This window comes from Equus asinus, chromosome 25, assembly GCF_041296235.1.
Source record: "Equus asinus isolate D_3611 breed Donkey chromosome 25, EquAss-T2T_v2, whole genome shotgun sequence".
Classification (NCBI taxonomy): domain Eukaryota; kingdom Metazoa; phylum Chordata; class Mammalia; order Perissodactyla; family Equidae; genus Equus; species Equus asinus.
In genome coordinates, this window is record NC_091814.1 from 32,775,489 (window position 1) to 32,799,402 (window position 23,914).

Genomic DNA, 23,914 nt, shown 5'->3' on the forward strand with positions numbered 1-23,914 from the left:
ACAATTTGTTGACCACAGATTTCACCTTTAACCTGTCTAGGCACTCACAAACGAGTGTGATTTGTTCTGGGAGAGTAAGCATATGAGATTCAGCATAATTCAATGCCACTGGAAAAACAGCTCAAAGCCAATGACATCCTGAAGAGCCAGATAGGCATTTCATCCTTTTACCTGAAAGAGGGCGTAGCATTATGGATGTCGTGGCATGGGACCCAAATATACACAAAGCTTCCTGCAGACTGTGCTGGTTGTCACCCACTCTTACTCCTTATCCTCCAGTATGTTGAAGGAGCATGGAGAAAGCCCAGTGGGAACAAAGACTCGTGGATGAGAAAGAGATCTCGGGAAGAAAAATGACATGTTGCTGGGACCAACTTTGAGAATATAGTTTATTTAAGGAATGAAATGCATTATGTTATTAACTGACTTTTGGTAAATTGCTGGATAAATGATACAGAAAGAAGATCTTTATTATGAATCAAGAACTGAGCCATTATAGTAAATACCCCCATAAATGTCAAAGTTTCTTGGATAACGGATGAATCCCAGGCGAGCCAACCTTCTGTCCCTACCTTTCCAACTCCACAAACCCCTATACCAAAACTCTCTTCAGAGAGTTGAAATGTTGGAATCTTCCCAGTCAGAAGATCATAACCAAGTCACATTTCTGCATGAATGTCTCCTGCCTGGGTAGTAGATACCCAGGGCCAGTTATTTGTTGGCTACTGTCAGTGAAGAAATGAGCAAGGTGTTGGCTGATTATCCAGGTGGCCAGGAGTATGTGTGGAGCAGACCAGATGACACTGTCCACCTGAGCATTCGGGAAAATTTCCTAGAGGGTCAGAAGACCTTTTTCTCCTGGGCCTTCAACTGTGTCTTGGGCAAGTAGCTCCTTTACACAGACCTGGATCCCTTGGGATCTTTTCTTCAGCTTGGGTAGTGACAGTGGTTGATTCCACCTTGTATTTGGGGGTGATACTATATTGCAAGTTACTTGGTGGCAGAGATTTTTCTTCTTACTCAAGTTTGAATTTCCTATAGCTCCTGCCATAGGGTCTTCTATTAGAAGGTATCCAACAAATGATAGGTGGATGAAAGCTCAATGAATATAACATGTGCTTCACGAAGCATGGTGGTGCCTAGTATTACAGAAGGAATCAGGATGGTGGGAGCTTTAACCGAAGGCTGGTGACTTTGCTTTGCACATGGCTGCAGCAGAGTCCTCTACCTGCCTGACTCTGTGCTTGCTCTCTCTTGTTACTACACTGGAAACAAGGGATGCAGTTGTCCCAAAGGTCAGACACTTGCCCCCTGCCAGGACTTGCCTTTGGGTCTTATATATCTGTTTCATTTGCTTTAGTGGTTTGTAGTGTTTAGTGAATCTAGTGGGAGAATTGCTAGAGAGAAGGGACAGGGAAGGAAAAATAAGCTTTCCAGTGTTAGAAGATGGATTTGGTAACTTTCATTCTTGCTGCTTTCTGGTCAGTTTCAAGGTGTTCCTGGGCTTACAAAGCGAGCAAGGAAAATACTTCCATTTCCAAATGAGTAAACTCTCTGCCTTTTTCGTCCTACCTCCAGAACAGCTCGATATGAAAGAAGCTGTTGATCCATTCAGAATTTTGCCAGTTATTCTTGGGGCCAGGCATCCATAGACTGGGGTCAGATGGCTGATATGTGGCGTGATGGAGCATCCTTGGAAGAGGTGCCCAAAGAAATTGAAAGGGAAGGCTTGGTCTGTCTTAGGGTCAGGTTAGTTGCAAGATGGGTCTTGAGGAGACTGCATTTCAAAAGTTTCTGTATATTACATGATAATGTCAAGTAGTGACTCATGGAATTAGATGATGTCTAACTTGTCAGGATCCTCTTTAGTCAGTTCATTCTTAGTTGATTGATAGGAATTTGCTGAGCATTGGCTGTGTACTTAGCACTCTAATAGATGTCATAGAGAATAAAGACCTGTAAGGCATGATTTGTGTGCCTAAGAAGTTTATATCCTAGTTCAGGATATGGATTAAAATACAGGAAAGGGTAGTGAATAACACAGCGTCATTTCTGGTGAGATTCTAAATTATGTGGTGAGACTCTAGCCTCTTATCTTGCTGTATTTTTTCATAGAAATTATTAATCAAAGTATATTACCTATTCGTTTGTTTACCTATTTAATTCTCCTCCACTAACATGCTTCATGAGAACAGGGACCTTCTCTGTTCTGTTCACAATTTTAAATAAACAATTCAATCTCTGTCTGCTTGGCCCATATTTGGTGCTCGGTAAGTATCTGTTGAATCAGTGGAGTGGATTCTAAGTGCTAGAGGAGAACTTTGTCAGGAAAGGCTAATGTGAAGCAGGATTTAGTAATAAGGTCTGATTTTTAATTCCATTCAGCGTATGTTGTTCAGCACCTATTATATATAGATTTTAGCTCATTTTGCGGAGTCACATTGATGATTTAAGTAGTGGAGCTAGGATTTGGACCCAGGCCTGTCTGGCTCCTAAACCCACATCTTTCTACTACGTAATGCTGCCATCCACAAAAATGACGAGGTCTTCCCGCGAGCCAAATGTCCTGGGACCACAGGTGGGAGACAGAGATCCAGATCTGGTCTGCATGTGCTCGACTAGGATTTAATTTGATGTGATGCTGTGCTGGCAGCTCTGCAGTGACTTAATGTAGATGTGATCCCTTCTTTCAGCCATCCGGTCATTGTGCTATCCAGGAAAATGAATTTTTTGTTAAAAAAAAATGAATTTTTAGGGAAAAAATTTTTTTGTGACATTAGTGAAACAATGTGTACCAGACTCCATAACTTATTACCTGAAAAATTATAGCATCTCCACCCAGAGGTATTTCTAGTGAGGCCAAAAACTTGATCAGTCTGAAGTAATTTTGGAGTAGCCCTCTCTATGGTGGTCAGGGGAGTGAGGGCTTTGATCCATGATGATGTTGGAAGGCTCTTCAAGCCTCTCTAGCCTGGGATCCAATGTTTGTTCTTCTTGGTTTGACTGCCTCGTGGCTCTGTCACTCTGTAAAGTTTTCCTATGCTTTTCTTTCCCACATACTCTTAGAATCATGTGAAAACCCTTAGTACTGAGGTTCTCAGTCCTCCAGTTTCTCTTTTGCACCATTCTAAGAACCAGGGCCCCACCTTCAAGTTGGTATTTAGTTCCTGAAGATAGTCCTTTATTTCTTTGCTTATTCTCTTTCCAAATTGTCAACGGGGTCCAGCCCCGTGGCCAAGTGGTTAAGTTCATGCTCCGCTTTGGTGGCCCAGGGTTTTGCCCGTTTGGATCCTGGGCACGGACATGGCACTGCTCATCAGGCCATGCTGAGGCGGCCTCCCACATAGCACAACCAGAAGGACCTACAGCTAGAATATACAACTAGGTACTGGGGGGTTTGGGGGAGAAGAAGAAGGAAAAAAGAAAAGAAGATTGGCAACAGATGTTAGCTCAGGTCCCCAATCTTTAAAAAAAAAAAAAATTGTGAACACAGGAAGAAATAGAACAGGATGGGAGCGTATCTGACTTCCTCAGAGTCAAAGTTTTTTTATTTAAAGTAAAAACTAGGAATGCATATATCTTGCCTCTCTCATGCTTTGTTGGTTTTCCCAAAATTGGATTATCCTGAGACATGTTTGTAGTGCAGAGCGCTTAACCACAGGTTAGAAAGAACCATTGGAAAGGAGATGACAGTGACATCATCAGTCAGGATGAGCAGAGGAGAGCTTGGTGGATCCACTTTTTCTTGCGTCTTTTTGACTTTGAAGGCTTTCCAGATTAAGAAATGCCAAACCCTGAGTTGCACTGACCAAGGAGACAGAAGGAAGCTGTCTTAGTCCCTTGGGGCTGCTATAAGAGAATGTCACAGACTGAGTGGATTATAAACAACAGAAATTTATTTCTCCTTGTTCTGGAGGCTGGAAGTCCAAGATTTGGGTGCCAGCATGGTCAAGTTCTGGAGAGAACTCTCTTCCAGTTGCAGACTACCGACTTCTCATTGTATCCTTACATGGTGGAAAGGGTGAGCTAGCTCTCTGGGGTCCCTTTTATAAGTGCACTAATCCCATTCCCGAGGGCTCCACTCTCATGACCTAATTACCTCCCAAGACCTCACCTCCTAATACCATCAATTAGAGGTTAGGATTCAACACATTAATTTGGGGGAGACACAGTTCAGTCTGTTGCAGAAGTTAATGATTACTGAAGGCCAGGTACTCTACCAGGTTTTTTCATATACCTTTTTCTCAAAGAAAGTATTGAGAGAGGTGGTAATAATGGCCACCTCCTTTCCTGGTTTAAATACAGAATCCTTTGCCACGTTCCAGTCTCTAGCTGTGATTTGGGGTGAGTCCTGTGGCACCAGATAATTTCTTTTCTGGTCTATGCTGTTGACTTTCATTATGGCCTTTGGGCGATCATGGACTACTTCTTTAGGCGGATAGGGGAACTTTTGGCTCAATTATAAAGAATTTGTAGGATTAAAAGACTAAGAACTCAGATCTGAGTCCAAGTCTAAACTCCCTGAGTAAGTTTTCTCATCTGGAAAATCAGGAGGTTTTTAACTTACTTTATAGGTTTAAATGTGCAAGCGCCCAGCCAAGTGGCTGGCATACAGAAGGTGCTGGATAAATGTTAATTCATGTCCCTGTTTCAGTGCTACTCACTCTGCCTTGCAGTGCTGTCTCTTTCAATGTTTGTTTTGTCTGTCAACCAGACTATAAACTCACCGAAGGTAGGGATTTTGTCTCTAGCATCTTTGTGTTCCTCCTTGTGCCCAGCGCAGTGCCTGTTACCTAAAGCCCACTTAATAAATCCTTAATGAAGGTTCATTTGAAGATGGTGAAATGAGCTATCCAATGCCGTGAAATGTTCATAGAGACATCTTTGAAGGGTGTGTATCCCCAGCGCTTAGCCCAGTGCCTGGTGCCAGTGGGTGGCCATGGCAGGTACTGAATTAATAAATGAATGGATGAACACAACAGAGGTTAACTGAATATGACACAGACTTCATCCTATCATATCAACCATTACAGAGCACTGGCATTTCAGGGACTAATGAAGCCTTAATTACAGGATTACAACGCACAAATATCATGCAATAAGCCAGTTCAATTTTAGGTGGCTGATGAACACTTAGGAGAAAGGGAATTTACTGCTATTTCTAGAACACCCTTTAGTGTAAAATCTATTAGCTGTACAAATCATACAAACACTAATTAGAGAGGGTACTTGGGAATAATGTGTATTTTTCTAATCTAAAATGTTGACGTTAGGGGCTTTCACTTACCCAGCTTATTAAGGAATGCAGTGATCATAAAGAGAAGAGTGCTTTGTAGAAGTTCTTTTTAATCGAGTCACCAAGGGCCAAGGGGTGGGGCTGGGTGAAGAATTCTGAGGTTGCTGTGGGTATGAGGACATTAATGCTTTGGGGAGAGGAGCAGGATCTCGTGCTTTCTCTTCACTTGGCTTCTTCTCAGGTGTGTTTTCTTGATCACAGCTGACATCTGGCATCTATTGAGTGCTTGCTGTATGCCAGGCCCTGTTCTAAGCTCTCTACATTCAATATCTCCGTTACTCTTTATGAAATCTCTATGAGGTGGGTTTTATTACCTCCACTTTGCTATCAAGAACCTGGGGCTCAGAGACTCACAACTAGTAAGTAGATGTGGGATTAGAACCTGGAGCAAAATCCAGGCTCTTAACCACTGTACTTTAAGGCCTCTCCTTATTTTAATGCCCCTGGCTCAGGTGATTCTGCCTGTGGTGAGCACCCAGAGGGAATAAAGAGGTGTACTGGGCATTTAGGGGTGTAGATTCAAGTTCAGTAGCCCCCCCCTTATCCATGGGGGATACATTCCAAGGCCCCTAGTGGATGCCTGAAACCACAGATAGTACCAAAACCTAACTATACTATATTTCTTCGTATGCACATGTACCTGTGATAAAGTTTAATGTAAAATTTGGCACTGTAATAGATTAACAGCAATAATAATAAAAATAGAACAATTATAGGGGGGCTGGTCCCTTGGCCGAGAGGTTAAGTTCGCACACTCCGCTGCAGGCAGCCCAGTGTTTCGTCGGTTCGAATCCTGGGCACGGACATGGCACCACTCATCAAACCACGCTGAGGTGGCGTCCCACATGCCACAACTAGAAGGACCCACAACTAAGAATATACAACTATGTACCAGGGGGCTTTGGGGAGAAAAAGGAAAAAAATAAAATCTTAAAAAAAACATAGAACAGTTGTAACAATGGACTATAATAAAAGTCATGTAAATGTGGCCTCTTTCTCTTAAGATCTTGTACTGGACTCACTCTTCTTCTTTTTGTGATGATATGAGATGAAGTGAGGTGAACGACATAGGCATTGTGACATAGCATCATTTTCAGACTGCAGGTGGCCGCAGGTAACTGAAACCACAGAAAGCAAAACCGTGGGTAAGAGGGGACAACTGTAACAGACCACGTCTCAGCTCTGTGACATTTCAGTGTAGTCAAGAAAATGAAGCTACTGAAAACTTATATAGTTACAAAAACTGTAAGAATTTTAAGAAAAGCAGAAGAGATTGTGTTAGAGGTCAGGGGTCATCATTTGGGTCTGGCAAATGAATGATGTTAATCTGGAAAGGGGCTGAAAGGTCAAGTTGCAATGGGTGGGGGAGTGGATGGCAGTTGATGAGATAGTAGGTGTGAAGGTGGGAAGCATGGTGGGGAGAGTTCTTCAACTCTGCTGCAGAGTGAACTCATGGGAGAGCCTCTTCAGGGTCACCTCCCAAGGCTATTGTGCATGGTGATTGCTGGGGGCCGACCTCCAGAGTGGGGAGTGGGAGCTACTTCTTGCCCAAACAGTAGTGCATTTCAGTGATGGCGTGACAGACCCAGCTCCCAGCAAAGGTGTGAAGGAGAGTTTGGTTTTGATGCTCCTTTGTCGTTTTTCCTTCACTCCTTTCTGCTTCTCCTTGCCCTCATAATGGTCTTCACCTGTGCAAAGTCACTTCCCCAGCAGTACCCCTCACTAGACCTCTTCTCCCCCTTCCTCTTGCTTTCTGATTAGTTTAGCAGATATTCCTTGAGCACCTTCTGTATATTAGCATCAGTGTGCTGTATGTGGCAGACTCGCTGGCTAATGCTGCAGTAATAGCTTTGTTAATGTGCCAATTCTGTCTCCCAGTGTGAGCACACAGACATCTAGGGAGAGAGCCCTGAGAAGTTGCTGACATTTTTAGAACTAGGCAGACAATGAGAAGCCTGTGATGGAAACTGAGAAGCGATGGCTCTAGAGGTAAAAGGAACACAAAGAGAATGCTTTCAGTGGAGCCAACGGAGGTGACTAAGGAAGGTGGAGATATGGAAGGATGCTCATGATAGATTAGGTGAACAGAGCAATTTCCTAAAGTGATACATATGTGATGCTATTCTTAGAAGTATGTATCTTTGTGTATTTATAGAAAAGTGTCAGAGAGGACATACACAAAAAGGTTATTGGTAGTTGTTTCTGGATTTTTTTATATGTCTATTTCTAAATTTTCTATAATGAATATAGTGGTAAGACATAAAGCAGAAATTGTTAAAAGAGGAAAATGGAAAGTGCAGTCAATGCCAAATATAACAGACAAGACAAATGAGAAAAAGATATAAATATATCCATTGGCTTTGGCAATCTGGAGGCCACAAATGACCTTGACAAAAGTTGTTTAAGTGGACTGGGGAGGAGCAGAAGTCAGATTGCACAAGGTTAAGGAGTGAATGTCAGGGGAGGACTTAGAGATTAGGTGTCGACTGCTCTTTCAAGGATCTTGAAATATTTGGCTGTGAAGAAAAGTAGTTAGGATCAAAGCTGAAGAAGTAGAAGTTGTGGGATGAAAAAAAAGGTGTTTATAAAATGGGAGGGACTGGAGTGTATCTTTGTGCTAAGGAGAGAACCTGGATAAGGATATAGGGTAAGAGAGAGATAACTGATGTAGCATGATCCCTCAGGAGGCAGAAGAGGATAGAACCAAAGAGCACAGTTAGCCTTAGTCGTGAAAAAGACATCTCTTCCACTATAGGAACATAAATGAGTGAGTGGATAGGTGCCAGTGGAGACAAATATGTATGTGGTTAGGAAAGAAGATGAGGTTGTTCTTATATGATGGTCTCGACTTTCTCAGAAAAATAGTAGGTGCAAACATTGGTATGAGATAAGGCTGCCCTAAAACAAATGTCACCATAGGCTTCATCAGTATAAGAAGTTGAATGTAAGCTCTATGAGGGCAGTCTTACATGGCATATTCCTAATGTGCTGATCATAGTACCTGGCACATAGTAGATGCTTAGAAAATATCTGTTGATGATATGAATATATGGGTAGAAAAAGAATGTGGTATTCCTAGTCTTCATTATCCATGTCATACCATAAATGTTCAATTCTATTTCAGGTGCCACAATCCCAGAGGAACACAGACAAATGAGGGAATATACAGAAAAAGGGAAACTATGATAGGAGATTTGGAACCAGATGTAAAAGAATGGATGAAGAAACTAAGGACACATTGCATGCAAAATTAAGCCTTTGGAGAGGGATGGGAACCTTCATCAGATATTTGACAGGCCACCAATTGAAGACCTTGGTATACTTGTTCCATGTTGCTTCAGAAAGGAGAACCAGAATCAACCGGTGAAAAGTAGAGAGAAGCACATTCTCTATAGTCTAAATTGTTTAAAAGAGGTATAAAAAGACTATTTTAGTAAGTCGATCATTCTTGGTCACTGAGAGTGTTGAGGCATAGGCTGGGTGACTTCTGGCCGTGGGTATATACAGGAGGTCCATACACAAGATGGCCTCTCACATCCCTTCTATCTCTAGGGTCCTTTGTGCCAACAATAGGGGATCATTTGACCTCTGGTCTTTGAGGGGTTATAATAAGTTTCCGCCAGATTTATTCGAGTGTAAATACATTGGATTTTGGGTCATCTTACAGTGTTATCTAGCCCTGACATGCTTTGCTGCTGCAGTGAGAATGTAGGTTCTCAAAAATAAGTCTGAGGTGCTAAAAAATGCTAAAGTGCCATCTAAATCAAATGAAATACTGTATAAACCACGGAGCATGGTGATTGACACACTAGGGATACAATAGATATTTTTAAAAAGCTAATAAATCTTAGATTCAATATTAACTATCTTTTTAATGTTAAGCATATAGATTATCTTTGCCCGATATCCATAGTTATCATGGGGAAACCACTTGGTCTAGTGAAAAGAGCATGCATCTTGGAATCAGACCTGAATCCCAACTCTCCTCCGCCATTAGCTTTTCTACTTTTAGACAGCTCAGATCGAAGAGAACGTGCTTCCCTGTAATTTTCACCAGTTGGTCCAGATTCTGCTGTCTGATGCAACATGGAACAAGTCTGCCGGCTCTTTGATTGGGGAAGTAAATAGCCTCCCTGAGCTTTATTTTCCTCATCTGTAAATTATGGGGAAAAACTCCCAGGGTAATTTTGAAAATTGAATAACATCTGTTAAATGTTTAGCACGCTGCCTCACTTACGGTGAGCAGCGGTCAATCTTATTTCCCTCTCTTCCTTATTAAGAAAAATATTTAATTCAATGGAAATTTCTTCCTTGATGATTATGGATAATAGTAATCCTAATATTACTACTATCTATGCACTATTAGTATAATAATCATTTGTTTTCCAGTTCCTTTCAATCCCTTTTGCCTTATTTGATCATCATATGATCCTGTGACCTGAGCCGGCCATGGATTATCAATATTATCTCCTAGGTGAAGACTGTAGCCCTGCATGGCTCACAGCTGTTCAGGGTTGTGGAGGTGGACACAGAGCCTGGCGGGTACCTAGGGTGCTGAGCCAGGCTCATTCCTGGGGCAGCTTCATTAACATCCAAGTGTGATGCCTGGGTGCCCTTGGTTCCCAGATAACTCGTTAAGAAAGCCTCATTTCATTTCGTGTGCCCAAATGTCTCTTTGTCGCCTACCATTTAGATTTTCCAAAGTGAAATGTAAGATTACATTTTTTAAAAAATTTGTCAACTTTTAGTATTTTTTTCCCTTGAAAGATAACCTTCTTTCTCTGACATTGGCTTTGGTAAGAGTTTGTCAATGTTATTAGGGTTAAATTGGAACTGATGTCAACCAGCCAATAAAGACAAAATAGAGTGCTCCTGTTCTCTCTGGATTCCTTTCTTTCTCCATCTCAGATATGGCCTTCTCTATGAATCCTTCCCTGGGGGCCACACTACAGGATCAACCCCTCTTCCCCTGCACACCCCCAAGACGTGCGTGTTGTTTCTATCTCTAGGCTGTGTTTATTTCCTTCTGCTTCGATTTGTAGTTTTTAACTGTCCTTCTAGATGTTTAACTCTACCGCTAGATTGTCCACTCTGGGCAAGCATGGGACATTTCTATTCACCTTCTTATTTCAGTGTCTATCACAGCGCCTAGCCCATAGTTGGTACTCAGCATATTTTTTAAAGGACACAGTCCGTTCACAGACACAAATGCACACATGTATGATTTGGGAGCAAGGAGTGACTTGGTCTGATTCTAGCGGACAGTCACCAGATATCAGTTAAGCGATAACCAGGTCATACAGGTGTAGCTCGGAGTCACCATTGCAGTTTTATGTGCTATGTTTTTGGAAACCTGTGCCCTTAAAAGGTGACATTTTACCTTGAGCATTGCATGCTGCCCTGGGAGGACACCTGTCAGAAGCATTTGAGCTCACCCAGAGCCACGGGAAGGAGTCTAGTGCTTTGCAGAGTCCTGTGCCCTGTTCAGAGTGTGGTGCTGTGGTGTCTCACTCCTGAGGGGACTTTGAACTAGGATCCTCCAAAGAGCTGGGAAGCCCTGTGGGGCTCATCAGAGACCCTGATGTGAATTCCCTTTAGGAGTGGTATTGGGCGCATAACATTGCGCAGTATAGCCCCTGAGAACGGGGCGTTCCCAGAGAGTGTGGGAAATACTGGAGAGAACACTGAGGATTCTTAAGCTGTGCCAGAGGCAGCCATGTGTGCAGGTGCTGGAACTGTTGAGGAAGAGAACAACCCATAGACCCACCACCCAGGACTATGTGTTGAGGGAAGCAGCAGAAGGGGCATCAGGCTGGGGAGACTTTTTTCCAATATCAGTTGGGAGTCACCCTTGACATCCGGTGGAGTGTAAAGATTTCCATTCTGCCAGCAAACGCCTCACTGAGGAGCTAGGACGCTGGGAACTGAAGTGACTGAGAATTGTAGTTCTGGGACTCCCAGAAGAGGTCACTTAAGACAGTGCCCTGGAGTCCAACCTGAGGCCTCAGGGGTCTTGTCTTGACCTTGATGCAGCAGGAAATTGTCACAGATATGATAATAACTAGATAGTTTGGGAATGTTGGCTCCACAGTTGAACTCTGAAGAATAGATTGATTGCCCCCTCTATCTGGCCCATTCTAGCATCCCCCTGGATGGTTCTTGGCTATAAGCTCCCTAAGAGGAGTTGGTGTTTAAAGCCCATGGCTGCACCTTAGCACTCCCAGGCTTTGCAGCAACCCGTCTCTCCTGGGAAGTTCCAGAGACTTATGCAAGGAGAAGAGGGAATGTTCTGGAAGGAGGCTCCCTATCTCCTAGCCCTGGGAAGAAGGGTCTGTTTATTGAGCTCTCAAAGTAAATTTCTCATCTGTGCCACCTAAGGTAAACTCAGAGTCAGCTGCTTCCTGCCCTGCACCTTGTGTTGGGGCACATGACTCAGATAGATCGCATTTCCTCCATGCCCTTTCCTTTCTCCTCCAGGAAGCTGATGGTGTTGGAGGCCCAGACCTGCTGGGTTGGTTACTGGACCTTAGGTTTGTGTTACTGGATGTAGCCTGGGCCAGTGAGACTCCACAGGCACGCAGGAGTTCCGAGGGGATATTGTTGTTTGTTGGCCTCCATGAAATGGCTCCATTTGGGAGCTTCTCCTTGTCTGTAGTTTTATTGGCCATAGTCTTGGAAGGCAGGATGATGGTGTGGGAGGGAAGGGGTGGGAATAGCGCTTTTTTCATTTGAACCTCAGCTGCGTCTCTGCTTCCCCACACTCAAGACCTGGTCTCTCTCTGCAGCCATGTTAGCCACCTATATCTAGGAAATATTGGATTACCCCTCATCCATTCTGCTTGCCTTTCTTGCGGATAAGGTAAAAGTCAAGCACAGTGCTCTCCAGCTCATGAAACGTCTTTCGTCATCTTGACCCCCCTTGAGAGGGAGCTTAGGAAGCAAGTAAAGTGCCATTCTTGTGGTCCACTTCTTTCCCCAACCTTGGCAAGTGACTGTTTCCCGGCATGGATTACCATTATCCAGTTCCACAGCTGACGTCTTTAGATTTCATGTGATTTTATTGCATGAGCGATGGCCTTTTTAATCTACAGAAGACTCTGTCTTTTGTGACACACATTGAATGTCATCCTTCAACTGTCTGTATAAAATATCAGCTTTTAAAATATTAATCTCTAATGTGCACTCAAGAGTTCAGTCAATTACCATGGGATCTTTCGAATAAGCAGCGTCGTCCAGGCGGCTCTCACTGCATTAAGGGAACGATCTTACCAGGGCGTAGTTTCCCGGGCATGAGATGATGTTCTTGCTTTGTTTCTGTAAATGGTGCACGTGGTCGTGTTGGACACTGCTGCAGATTGATTGTCATTCACGGCCAAACTCAAGCATTATCAGTTTTCTCTTCCAGTGCCCAGCCTTAAAAGGTATCATGTGTCTGATAGGGACTGTGGGTCATAATTATGATAAACGAGAGGCAGTTGAAACAGTTCTGTCAAAGCTGATTTGTCAGAGTGCTGATTTCAGTCTAGGGAGGGAGCAGCCTCATTATTACCAGCAGCAACCATTTCACTTTGATTATTTTTTGAAAATCACTTCGGCCCCTGAGGCCTTTGTTTTTCTTCCTCCTGAAAACAGTCTTGAATGGCAGCGTTTTGGAAGTGGTGCCCGTATGATACCCACTGGCATTTTCTCTCTTTCTGGGCATTGAACCCCCTCTATGGCCACCGCAGATGAGCATATTTATAACCAATAGGCTGTCACTCTTTAATACAATACAGTTCAGAATACGAATGTCTGAACTGACAAAGCAGATAATTGGGAGGGTGGAGGGGGGAATTTGTTATTAGGAAAAGATTAGTCACCTTGAGTCAAGATTCACCACAGACTTCCTTCAGATAACCTCCTCCTCATGCGTTTCACATTAATTCATGAGTTAGCTCCAAGGCAGCAGAGGAGTGGGGAAAGGGAGATCTCAGAAGCATAAGCTAACCTTTTAGGAGCTCCAAGTCCTGAAAATCCATTAGAGAAGATGGATTCTATTTTAGCAGAAACTAGTAGCAAAGCAGCATGCCGTTGTGATGGATCATAACTCTTCAAGAACATTCTTGCTTGTGTCTTATATGTTCCATACTATGACAACCTCACCCCCTAGTTTTCCCCTAGCCCTTGAGCTTCCCCAGCTGTAAACCAAGGCCTGGAGAGGGGACCATCACTGAAATCTGTGACCCTGGCTTACCCATCCACTTTCCCACCCTCTATACTCTAAGGCACTTTGTGTGTTTGTGTGAGTTCGTTCATTCATGTCCAACAATGTCCTGGCCCCTTACTACTTCTCTTGTGGCCAAAAACCACACTGGATTTGGAAGTGACATTCATGGAAGAGGGAGAGATTTTGTCAGAAAAGTTGAGCCAAGTGATCCAGCAAAAGGTCAAAGGCACACCCCTGTTGGCTTCAGGAACACCCTCCCCTCACACGCATCTAATACTGATGGGCACATCTATTTTTTTTTGAGGAAGATTAGCCCTGAGCTAACTGCTGCCAATCCTCCTCTTTTTGCTGAGGGAGACTGGCCCTGAGCTAACATCGTGCCCATCTTCCTCCACTTTATATGTGGGACGCCTACCGCAGCATGGCGTGCCAAGCGGTACCATGTCTGCACCCAGAATCCGAACCGGTGAACCCCGGGCTGCCAAAGTGGAATGTGCGCCCTTAACCGCTGTGCCACCGGGCTGGCCCTACATCTATGATTTTATTTGAGGCTTTTAAAGTTAACATCACAAATCTTAAACCTCCTAACTTGGGTGCTTTAATTTTAAAAACATTTAACACTGAAGTTTTGCTTTTTGATTAAATCTCCCTTTTCTTCTGAGTAGTTCTGGCAGCTTCCAGGGGAAGTTGGAGTTAGCACGTGTCCCACCTCTTAGTCCCTGCCAGCTGTCGCCTCTCTCAGGGCACCTCCTGTTGGTGTCTGTGATTTAGTTTGACTGTGTAAATACTACCCCCAAATCCCACAGCCCTTGAGAGACGAATGTGGTGGCAGCAGACGTGAATGATGACATTTACTTACCAGGCCACGCTTTCTAGCTGGAGAATTATCTTTTGTTTATGGAGAGTGACAGTCAAAGAAAAGGGGAAGGGAAAGGAAAATGAAGCAGGGAAATGAAGAAGATGAGGGAAATAATAGGAAAAGAAGAAAGTTGATCAGGATTTACTGAGCACCCCTTGAATTCAGAGTCTAGTTTAGACTCTGGGAGAAATAAAAAGAGAAGTGTTACAATTCTCTGTTCCACGTCTTGATTGTGAGATGGGGAATCCTACACACTCTCAGACCTGATCAAGTAGCTCAGAAGTGCTAGAGAGCAACACATCGGTAAGTCTGAACAAACAACTCAGGCTGAGATGAGCATGTGAATTCTGAAGAGATAAAGAATCAAAGGGCCACCAGCATTCAGTGAGATTGGCTGGGGAAATTTCCCTTGAAGTGAATGTTGAGCCTGCTTTGAAAGATCAAATGGTAGGAAAGACAGCCGGGGTCTTCCATGGCTGGGGGCTGGGCTGGCATGATGGTAGGACCCAGACTTGTGCCAGAATGAAGTTCATTTGCTGAAGTGGAGTCTGTTTTGGAGACTAATAAGATGGAGTTGGTGGCATAGGAGAGAGCCAGTTGAAGAATGACTTTGAAAGAGGCAGGCTAATGGGTTTTAATTTATGATATAACGCAATGGAAATCCACTTAGGTGGGACCTGCTGAGGGTAAGGACTTGGCTACCATTGCCAAACCAGATGCTTCCTGAGAGCAAAGAATTTGCCTCTTCTTTTCTTCAGCTGTTAATTTTTGTTTTGACCTGAATGACCAACCAACTGGACTCTGTATGCGAGGTACTGTGTCACCATGGGAACGTAGAGTATACACCTCTCAAGGCCATGGGCCCTGCCACAGTGAGGCTGTCTCAAAACCATTGTACTCTAAACCCAGATGGAGAGTGAAATGCTCCATTAGTCAGTTAGGCATTTCTTTACTGTGCTTGTCTTCAGAGCACTTTCTTCTAGAGACCTCTCAAGGCGTTGTATGAAGACAGTAACTTTTGAGTTGGACAAGTTCATTTTATAGTGACCATTTTCCTAACAACCATGATAAGTGGGTTAGAGGATTAGGACCAGCAGGGGTGGCACTGAATAGGATGTGGGTGAGAGACAGCGATCAAAAGGGAGCATCCAGGAGAAACAGACAGTACAGTTACTAATGAGAGGAGGTACGTGCCCAGGACGGTGGTAATTTGGACCCTGGGTTTGGGATCTGTTGATGGAGCTGAGGTTGGAAGTGTGTTAGAAGCGTGGAGGACGGGATCTTTCCCCTCACCCCTCTCCATCTGACTCTGAGAGGGGAATCATGTATACCTACATCATACGTACATCCGGGTTTGCCCCTTTTTGTCTGGCTTTTCATAAATGCTTCTGGCAGCTTATAAATGCTTTTAGCATCCTCTTGGGAGGAAGGTGGGAAGACAGGCAGGCAGTCAGGAAATCTTGGTGGTTATTAAACTGAGGCTTCGAGGACCTTTTTATTAGCGATTAGACTCAGCTCCACAGCACTAAAGAGTATAAACTCCTGCTCTGTCTCCTTTGCTCAGACCTCCAAAGAATCTGTTTTATATGGTGTTTATTTATAACTCAAAATAGACGTGGGCCCAGGAGCCCTGGCATTGCTGAGCTTCAACGTGCTGTCAAGCAGAAGAGGATTAGCAACCCTGTGGGGGGAAATAGTGCGTGCCCCTTTCTGTCATCACTGCCCTCCGAGCCTTCCCATCCCCCATGGGTGACTGGAAGCTAGTTCTGAAGTATTGCATCTTAAAGAGTTATTTGTTTGATTTTTCAGTCCGTAGTATGAAGATTGTGATGCTGCAAAGACCCATGTATCACCAAGACTAACCTTCTGGAGCATTATTAGGCTGCTTTAAACTGGTTAAATGAGTAAACCTGAATGAGCACTTTCTTTAGGCCCTGCCCACACAGCAGTCACCCGTTATAAGGAAAGGACCTGGTCAGGTGACTTTTGTGCTTGGTAGGTGGATAAGAGGGAACCTGAGTGGAAGGGCTGCAGTGATTTGAAGGTGAAGTGGGACCACGTTGTGGTAGGGACTGCTTTACCTGGATCCACCTGTATGCCCTCCTCAGGCCCCTCCACAGTCAGTATCAGGTGTTTGGAGAACAGCTGACTGCCACCTGGATTAAGCATAATCAACAGGTCCACATGGGTGGGTGTTGAATCCATAGTTTAGACCCCTTAGCACTAAGCGACCTGGTTCTGATGGTGGCATATTTAAGGCTAATGGTTTTAAGTAAAGAGCATTCCTGAGCAAGCAGGCCAGAAGTCTTGGTTCCTTCATATGCTTATGAAAGATTTAGGAATGCTAATCATTATGATAATGGATGTTGCTTTCTCCTAAAGGTAAGTGTGCTGCTGCTGGCCCATTATTAGTAAGTATGCATCCTTTCACTTATATGGAGTGTTAAAATCTCCAAATTCCTTACACGTATATTGTCTCATCTGATCTTCACAGAAACTCATACCCAAAGAAGGTTCAGTGCTCCCCGTCTGTGCTCAGTGTCTCCACTTAAACTGAGCAGCAGGCTTAATTGACAAGCTCAAGGTTACAGAGATTGGTGAGTGGCAGAGCGGGACCAAGGCCACACTCCAGCTCTCCAGCACTGCCCTCCTGCTCGTCCTGTGCTTTGCAGTTGTTGCTACTTGGGCTGTGTTCTAGTGGGGAGGACGGCTGGGCTGAGCCATTCATACTCTTTCAGCCTCTTCCGCAGTGAGGGAGAGAGAGCTTTGGGGGAGCTAGGGTTGGCGTTTTGGTCTGTGAAAGTCGGGTTGAGTCCTTCTCTAGGATGGAAGTTATGGACTTGGGTTCATCAGCACAGAACTTCAACTCACTGAGCTACTGGCTTTGTGGAATGAAAAGAAAGATTAATTTTTTAAATGTTGGCATCTAATTACATGAACCTAGAAGTTTAAATGTAGACTAAATATAGCCTGAGTTTAATCTCTATTTTATAAATTCCACAATGTTCTGTTGCCAAATAGGACATAGAATTTTTAATAGGTAATTTTCCGGAGTTGCATATGAGACTTACAGCCAGCATCCCTCGGTAAAGGAGCCGAGAATAAGCACAGCTCAAAATGTGCCCTCTGCTTTGAAAGTAGACCTCTTAGCCTTCTGGAGATGATAAAGTCTGTAGTTGCCCATTAACCAACTGCTGACTTTTACTTATTAAAATTCCATTATGATCTGTACTGGACAGAAAGATATTAAAAGTAAATTATATTTTTTCACGCATGCATCTTCCTTTGAGAACTTTTTATAAGTAGATCTAGAGCTTCCCTTATGAGAACTAAGCACCAGGCCTCTGTCCATTACCCGGAGGTTAGGGTTTTGACTGGTGGGTTATCATTTGGCTGTGAGAAAGAGAAAGCAAATGTGGGCGAAGGCCAAAACTGGAGCTAGCGTCCGGTGGGGGAGCCACTGCCTGTGAGAGGTCGGTTTAGGGGCCTGGCCAGCTCTGCGAAGAACTCTGAGCAGGAGCTCATCTCAGAACCCAGGTGGAGCCAAGGTGAGGTCACCTTACCACCAAGGTACTCCAGCCAGAAGGCTTGCCCTTCCCAGCTACTAAAGCCTCTAGTCTTTAAAAGGCTAATACTTTTCAGTTTTTAAATCCTTTGATATTGGAGGAGGTCTAGAGTTTTGGGGCCACATGCTTTTGACTTTAATAGGGGAAGTAGGATTACAAAGTGTGGGGAGACTTCAGGTCCTTCAAATGCATACATTCTTTAGAAACAATATCTTCTGAAGTCCCTCCCAATTACTGGGGCAGGACCTTATCATCATCCCTCGGTTCCTAATTGCTTATGGTGAGTCTGTGACAATGGTGACAATTTGTCACAAGTTTAAAAGCTATTAGAGGCTACGAAAATTATGTTGTTAGGTATATAAATACTATGACTGGTAAATATATAACAACACGTGTGCATGCATACATACACACATCACATCACATCACATATCTAGTACTGGCTGAAAGAATTGAAGAATTTAGTTGGAATTACAACCATAATAGAAAAGACATCCTTTGATGAATATAATTCAATGAGTGATACAAACAGTAGGTTCTGGCTTAAATAGAGAGTTGGGATATTCAAAAGAGACTTCCTGGAGGAGGCGGAAAATCAGCAGGATTTTGTAGCATGAACAGGAGCTGGAAAATCAAAGAGGATGGAGGATGTGAAAAGGGTATGACCTAGGGCATGGAGGTGTGAAGGCCCCATTAGTTCAGGCTTTTAGGATTTGTCAAGAGAATTAGTGGGGAATAAGGGTGGCAAGATAAGGCAGAACTGGAATAGGATGTCAGCCACTGCCTGCCCCAGCCCTGCCAAGCAATAGGTAGTTAAAGACTTGGAACCTACGAGCACAGCTCGACTCCATCTGTAGGACAGTAAAAACCAAGTCTTTCAGTGTCTTAAAGCCTCATCCTCTTACCTTGAAGGGGTCTGGGATCAGTCCTCGGCAAAGAATTTGGAGATGATGTGGCAAGCCGGGGAGCTATTGTGTAGGTCCTGGAAAAAGGGAGCATTGTGGTTTTAAGATTAATGTATCTACCACATGGTTTCCCACCACCCCTGTCCCCAACTGTAGGGCATATTCTTGAATTTTTCTTCATAGTGGATATGAGAGAAATAGATATTTTCTTCTCCCTTCACATACACTTACTCAGAAACAACCCCTAACCATCAACTTCTTATGACCCACTTCTTATATGGTCAGATATCTGCAGGATGCCAGCCTGGTCAAGATAGCAGGTGTAATCTCTGCTTGTGGGACAGAGGAAACGATTTAGTTTGTTTAAAGAATTGAACTTGCATCTCTGGCCTTCTGGCACAGAGCTCCTTGGCCAAAACTCCATTATAAATAATTAGCGTCTTTCTCCCAACCAAGGCTCCTTTCCTACAAAGGACATTTCTTCAGTTAATAAAATACTAGTGGATGTTTCAGTGGAGACTGCTTTGAAGATCTGGTTAAATAAGAGGAGCGTATCACCAAGAAATGCTCCCGTTAGAATAAATGGCATAGTAGAACAAAGGTCTGGGAGTTCTGAAACCAGAACGTTCTAGGTTCAGATTTCATCTCTCCTGTATAAATAGGCCTAGTCATTAGTTATTTGCAAGGCTTTTTAATGATTGGAAATTGTATACATAAAGCATCTGGCTCACACACATTCAGTAAAGGGTAGACGGTATTAATAGCATCTGCATTTTAAGTTCCTCCTCCTGAGTTGGAGGTTCTCTATGTTGCATTGATTCCATGAGATGGGTTTAAATTAAGAAGGTGACTGCAGATGGATGCCAGCTTCCTCAAGCAGTGACCGCACAAAGCTGACCTGGCAGGGGCAGGCCTTGAGCAGACTCAAGCTCACACAGTCACTGACAAGAAGAAATCTTTTTGTTTTTGCTTTGCTGAGAAGATGGTGCTGAATGCTTCCTTCCATTGGGAAATCAATTTCACTGTGCAGCAGATCTCAGTAAGTGGGGTCATCCTACTGCTCTTCTAAAAGAGAGATATATTTCTATTTTTATTAATCATGGAACTGACATTTGTAAAAGAAAATAACCTGTTCACTCTCCTCCTGGCCGTACCTACTGACTTCCAGAAATTAAGAGTGAGAAGGGATTTTTATCTTCCAATCTGGAAACCATACCCTCTTTTGTTTTTAAACAAGCATCCTCATGTCCTTGGAGACCTGCTGTCTATGAATTCTGGAATAAAAGGAATTCTCAGAGATTTTTGTTGGCTGTCATTTCGAAGGCAAAGTAACAAAGCCATAGTGCCAAGAGACACCTAAAATAGCTGTGCACATAATTATGGGGCTAGATATCTGCTCATCACACGCTTGAAAACGTGTCCAAAGGAGTTGAATCCAATACTAAGGACCATTGGTGTAGATGGTGAGAGGTGTTTATTCTATACTGGGTTTTCTGACATATACAGTGCAGCTCATTTTAATATAGTGAGATACAATAAAAATCTCAACATGAAACAGTTACGTTGGGTGAGAAGAGTAGTAGTATTAACTTGTTTTATAAATCACTTATCTGCAAAGTTTCTGTAAACGGCCATCATTCCTCACACTTTTGAAATTGGTTTGACCACCCCATGTGTTTTTACATGAAACCTTCTTACACACAACACGGATGGTATAAGTGAGGAGCAGCCTCCTGGAGCGCTGTGATGGAGTGCGGTTCCCTCCATGCAGGCGGCTGCAGAGAATTGTGGCCCATTTTTTGCCTCTGCAGAGGAGTCTTCTACATCAATAACCACGCAGCCTCTAGGAGGCAGCAGAACACCAAATAAAGCCATGTGCCTGGGGCTGTCAGGCTCTTCTGGCTCATCGCCCAGCCCTTCTAGGGCCATGATGCAGCACCCACCTTTCTCGCCATTGCCCAGCAAAACTCACCCTGTAGAACTTGCCAAGATGGGGACCTTTGCTGTCAAGCCTCCCATACCCACTTGCCTCCATCACCCCTTCTCCTCCACACTCTCAAACCCTCTTGGTTTACTTTGTACCATATCATGTGGCTTAGTGGTGGGGTTTGTTTGCTTTTGTTTTTTAATCAGCTATACCTGTCTTTTTGGCAGGAACCATGTCTATGTCTCTGTTTCCCATAATGCCAGGATGACCCTGGAGGCCTATATAAATGCTTGACAGCTGATGAAGATTCCTTAATCTGTAGTCTGTTCTTGATACATGTTTGCTAATTTAATTGTCAAGATGGTCTTATTTTGCACAAGAGAAAGTATTTTCTTTGCTTCACTTGTTTCTGAAAGGGCTGCATTCTCGCATGCTTTCTGGTTTGTTTCCAAAACCAGGTAAGATAGAGGTGGAGTGTAAGATAGAAGGCTTAACCCCAGGGGTATAATGGAAAACATTAACTTTGGTATCATAGATGCAAATTTGCCTCTAGGCTCTTCCCCTTCCTTCCCAGCTGTGTGCCTTGGTCAAATTAACTTCTCAGCCTCAGTTCTCTCACCCATAAAATGGGGCTATACGGGTCTGGCCCTGTGGCCGAGTGGTTAAGTTTGCATGCTCTGCTTCAGCGGCCCAGAGTTTCGCTGGTTCAGATCCTGGGCGCAGACCTGGCACTACTCAGGAGACCATGTTGAGGCGGTGTCCCACATGCCACAACTAGAAGGACCTACAACTAAAATATACAACTATGTACTGGGGGGCTTTGGGAAGAAAAAGCAGAAAGGAAAAAAAAAGAAGATTGGCAACAGTTGTTAGCTCAGGTGCCAATCTTAAAAAAAACAAAAAAAGGAGGCTATCCAAGCTGATCATGTAATTTGTTATCTAAACTGGAGCACATTGGAGAGTGAAGGAGGACATTTAAAAATGCTTATAATAGTCTAGTCCTTTGCAGTATTCATTGACTGAGGAATGGTTTTTATTTTTCTTTTTTGGTTTGCCTATAAAATTGTTCTATTCAAAAATGATTTTCAAAATGACGTTTCCTAAAGGATATTAAAACAGAGTATAAACAGGACAAATTGTAAACCAGGTGACATGCTGGAACAGCGGGTGTAAACCATATGGTGTTTCAAAGAATCAAACCAAGTAATACAGGTAGAGGGTCTAGTGCTGTGCCTGGAAGATGCTATGTCTTCAGGAAACGATGATTGACTTTTCCTTCCTGGAAGAAGGTTGGACAGAGAAGCACTGACCAGCAATAAACAAAGCCTATGAGCTTTCTTAAAAGGCTACTGTAAGGAGGGTATGCTCCTCGCTCTCCAGATCCCAATAACCCTGGATGTGAATTTTGTCCAACACTAGTAGGAAAATACTGATTGAAGAACATGGTCCTGCTTATATGTAGTCAGACAGCTGTCTCAGCAGCAGAGAACATACGCAGGGAGGAGCTGTGCCGTTTGGGTGATAATTTGGCTGCCCTGTGAGCACAGAGCTCTTGTCTTCACTTGCAAATTCACTACTGCTTCTGGGCAACTTGCCTGGAAAGCTGGGGGAACTGGCCTTGGCACCCCTCTTCTGCACCCAGCTCCTGCTGTTCAGGGGCCTGATTTTAGCAATTGTACTTAAATACTGGGTTTCCCATAAACTTAATAGTTTGAGTGGTAAAGTACAGACCTGCTTTGAAGGTTGGTGCCCCCATGTAGCCAGAAGCTTAATTGCCATTTTGTGATTGGGCTTTCAGGGTTGGGCGCATCCCTTTTAGAAACTCTAAGTTCATTACTCCTCACCCTGCCTCTTGTAAGAGCTGTTTTAGTCTCGTAATGAGAGCTCTTTAGCCTGTGTGTTCATTTAACCTAAAGGCCTGCAGACCTGGGGCTGGTGTTTTTTGCCAACTTCTTGTGAGATGGAGAACTCGGGGACTGCTGTGTGGCCTCCTGGAAGTTGGGAAGGACCTTCACACAGTGAACAGCAATGTGTGACAGGAGAATCAAGCCCAGGAGCGGGTCGTAGTGCAGGGGCAGCCCTCTGCATGGTGTGTGGCTCCTAACAGCCTCTTCTTTCTCTAGGTATGTGTACATTCCAGTGGGCGGGTCCCAGCATGGCCTGCTGGGGACGCTGTTTTCCACTGCAATGACGTTTGCGTTTGTGAGCTACTGGCATGGTGGGTACGACTACCTCTGGTGCTGGGCAGCACTCAACTGGCTGGGAGTCACCGTGGAGAATGGAGTCTGGAGGCTTGTGGAGACCCCGTGCATCCAGCACAGCTTGGTGAGCAGGATCCTTGCTCGTGTGGTAGGGGACAGCTGAGCCACATGGACTAGGTCTGGGGGGGAATGCAGTCATCAGATTCACCCCATCATGGGCCATTCTTGCTACACTGGTTCAAAGTCCAAGTGCCCAGAGATGGGACAGCTAAGAGAGGCTTCTGTAGCCATTAAAAAGCCCCACATTTTAACCATAAAAGCAATACATGTTTATTATATAAAAATAGATAATTCCAACAAGAATAAAAGAAAAATACCTTCTTAACAGAAACCACTGTTAATACTCATCCTTCTAAATTTTTTCTGTGTATATACGCACACATATATAACATTTAAAACAAATGCTGGTATTCTAGAGATATGGTTTATCAGGACCACCTTTTTGTCACAAAATCCATTTCTAACAACTCTTTTTAATGGTTACATGGAATTCATTATGCAGATACACCATAATTTATTCAATTAGTCTCCTATTATTAACAGTCATATTATTTCAAATGTTTTGCAATTATCAATTGCATTGAGATGAATATCATAACCAAGATGAATTCTTGTTTATAAAGTTGCTAAGTTAAAGGTTTTTCTCATTGTTAAGATTTACCATGCATACTGCTTCATTCTTTTTCTTTTTTTTAAGATTGGCACCTGAGCTAACATCTGTTGCCAATCTTCTTCTTTTTTTTTCTTCCCAAAGACCCCTAATACATAGCTGTATTGATATTCTTAGTTGTAGGTCCTTCTGGCTCTGCTATGTGTGATGCCACCTCAACATGGCTTGATGAGCGGTGCCATGTCCGTGCCCAGGATCTGAACCAGTAAAAACCTGGGCTGCCA

At 43.7% G+C, this 23,914-nt stretch overlaps 1 protein-coding gene across 27 annotated transcripts in view; it reads left to right on the forward strand.

Annotated features, from left to right (window-relative positions):
- HHAT (hedgehog acyltransferase) overlaps positions 1 to 23,914 on the forward strand; it is a 317,507-nt gene that overhangs the window by 222,072 nt on the left and 71,521 nt on the right. For 23 of the 27 annotated variants that reach the window (XM_070497291.1, XM_070497281.1, XM_044757933.2 and 20 more), the window contains one exon: positions 22,883 to 23,084. The exons of 3 other annotated variants lie outside the window; for them this stretch is intronic. In XM_070497291.1, coding sequence (XP_070353392.1) covers positions 22,883 to 23,084 — 202 coding nt within the window. One more of the 27 variants, XM_070497295.1, reaches the window with a different exon arrangement.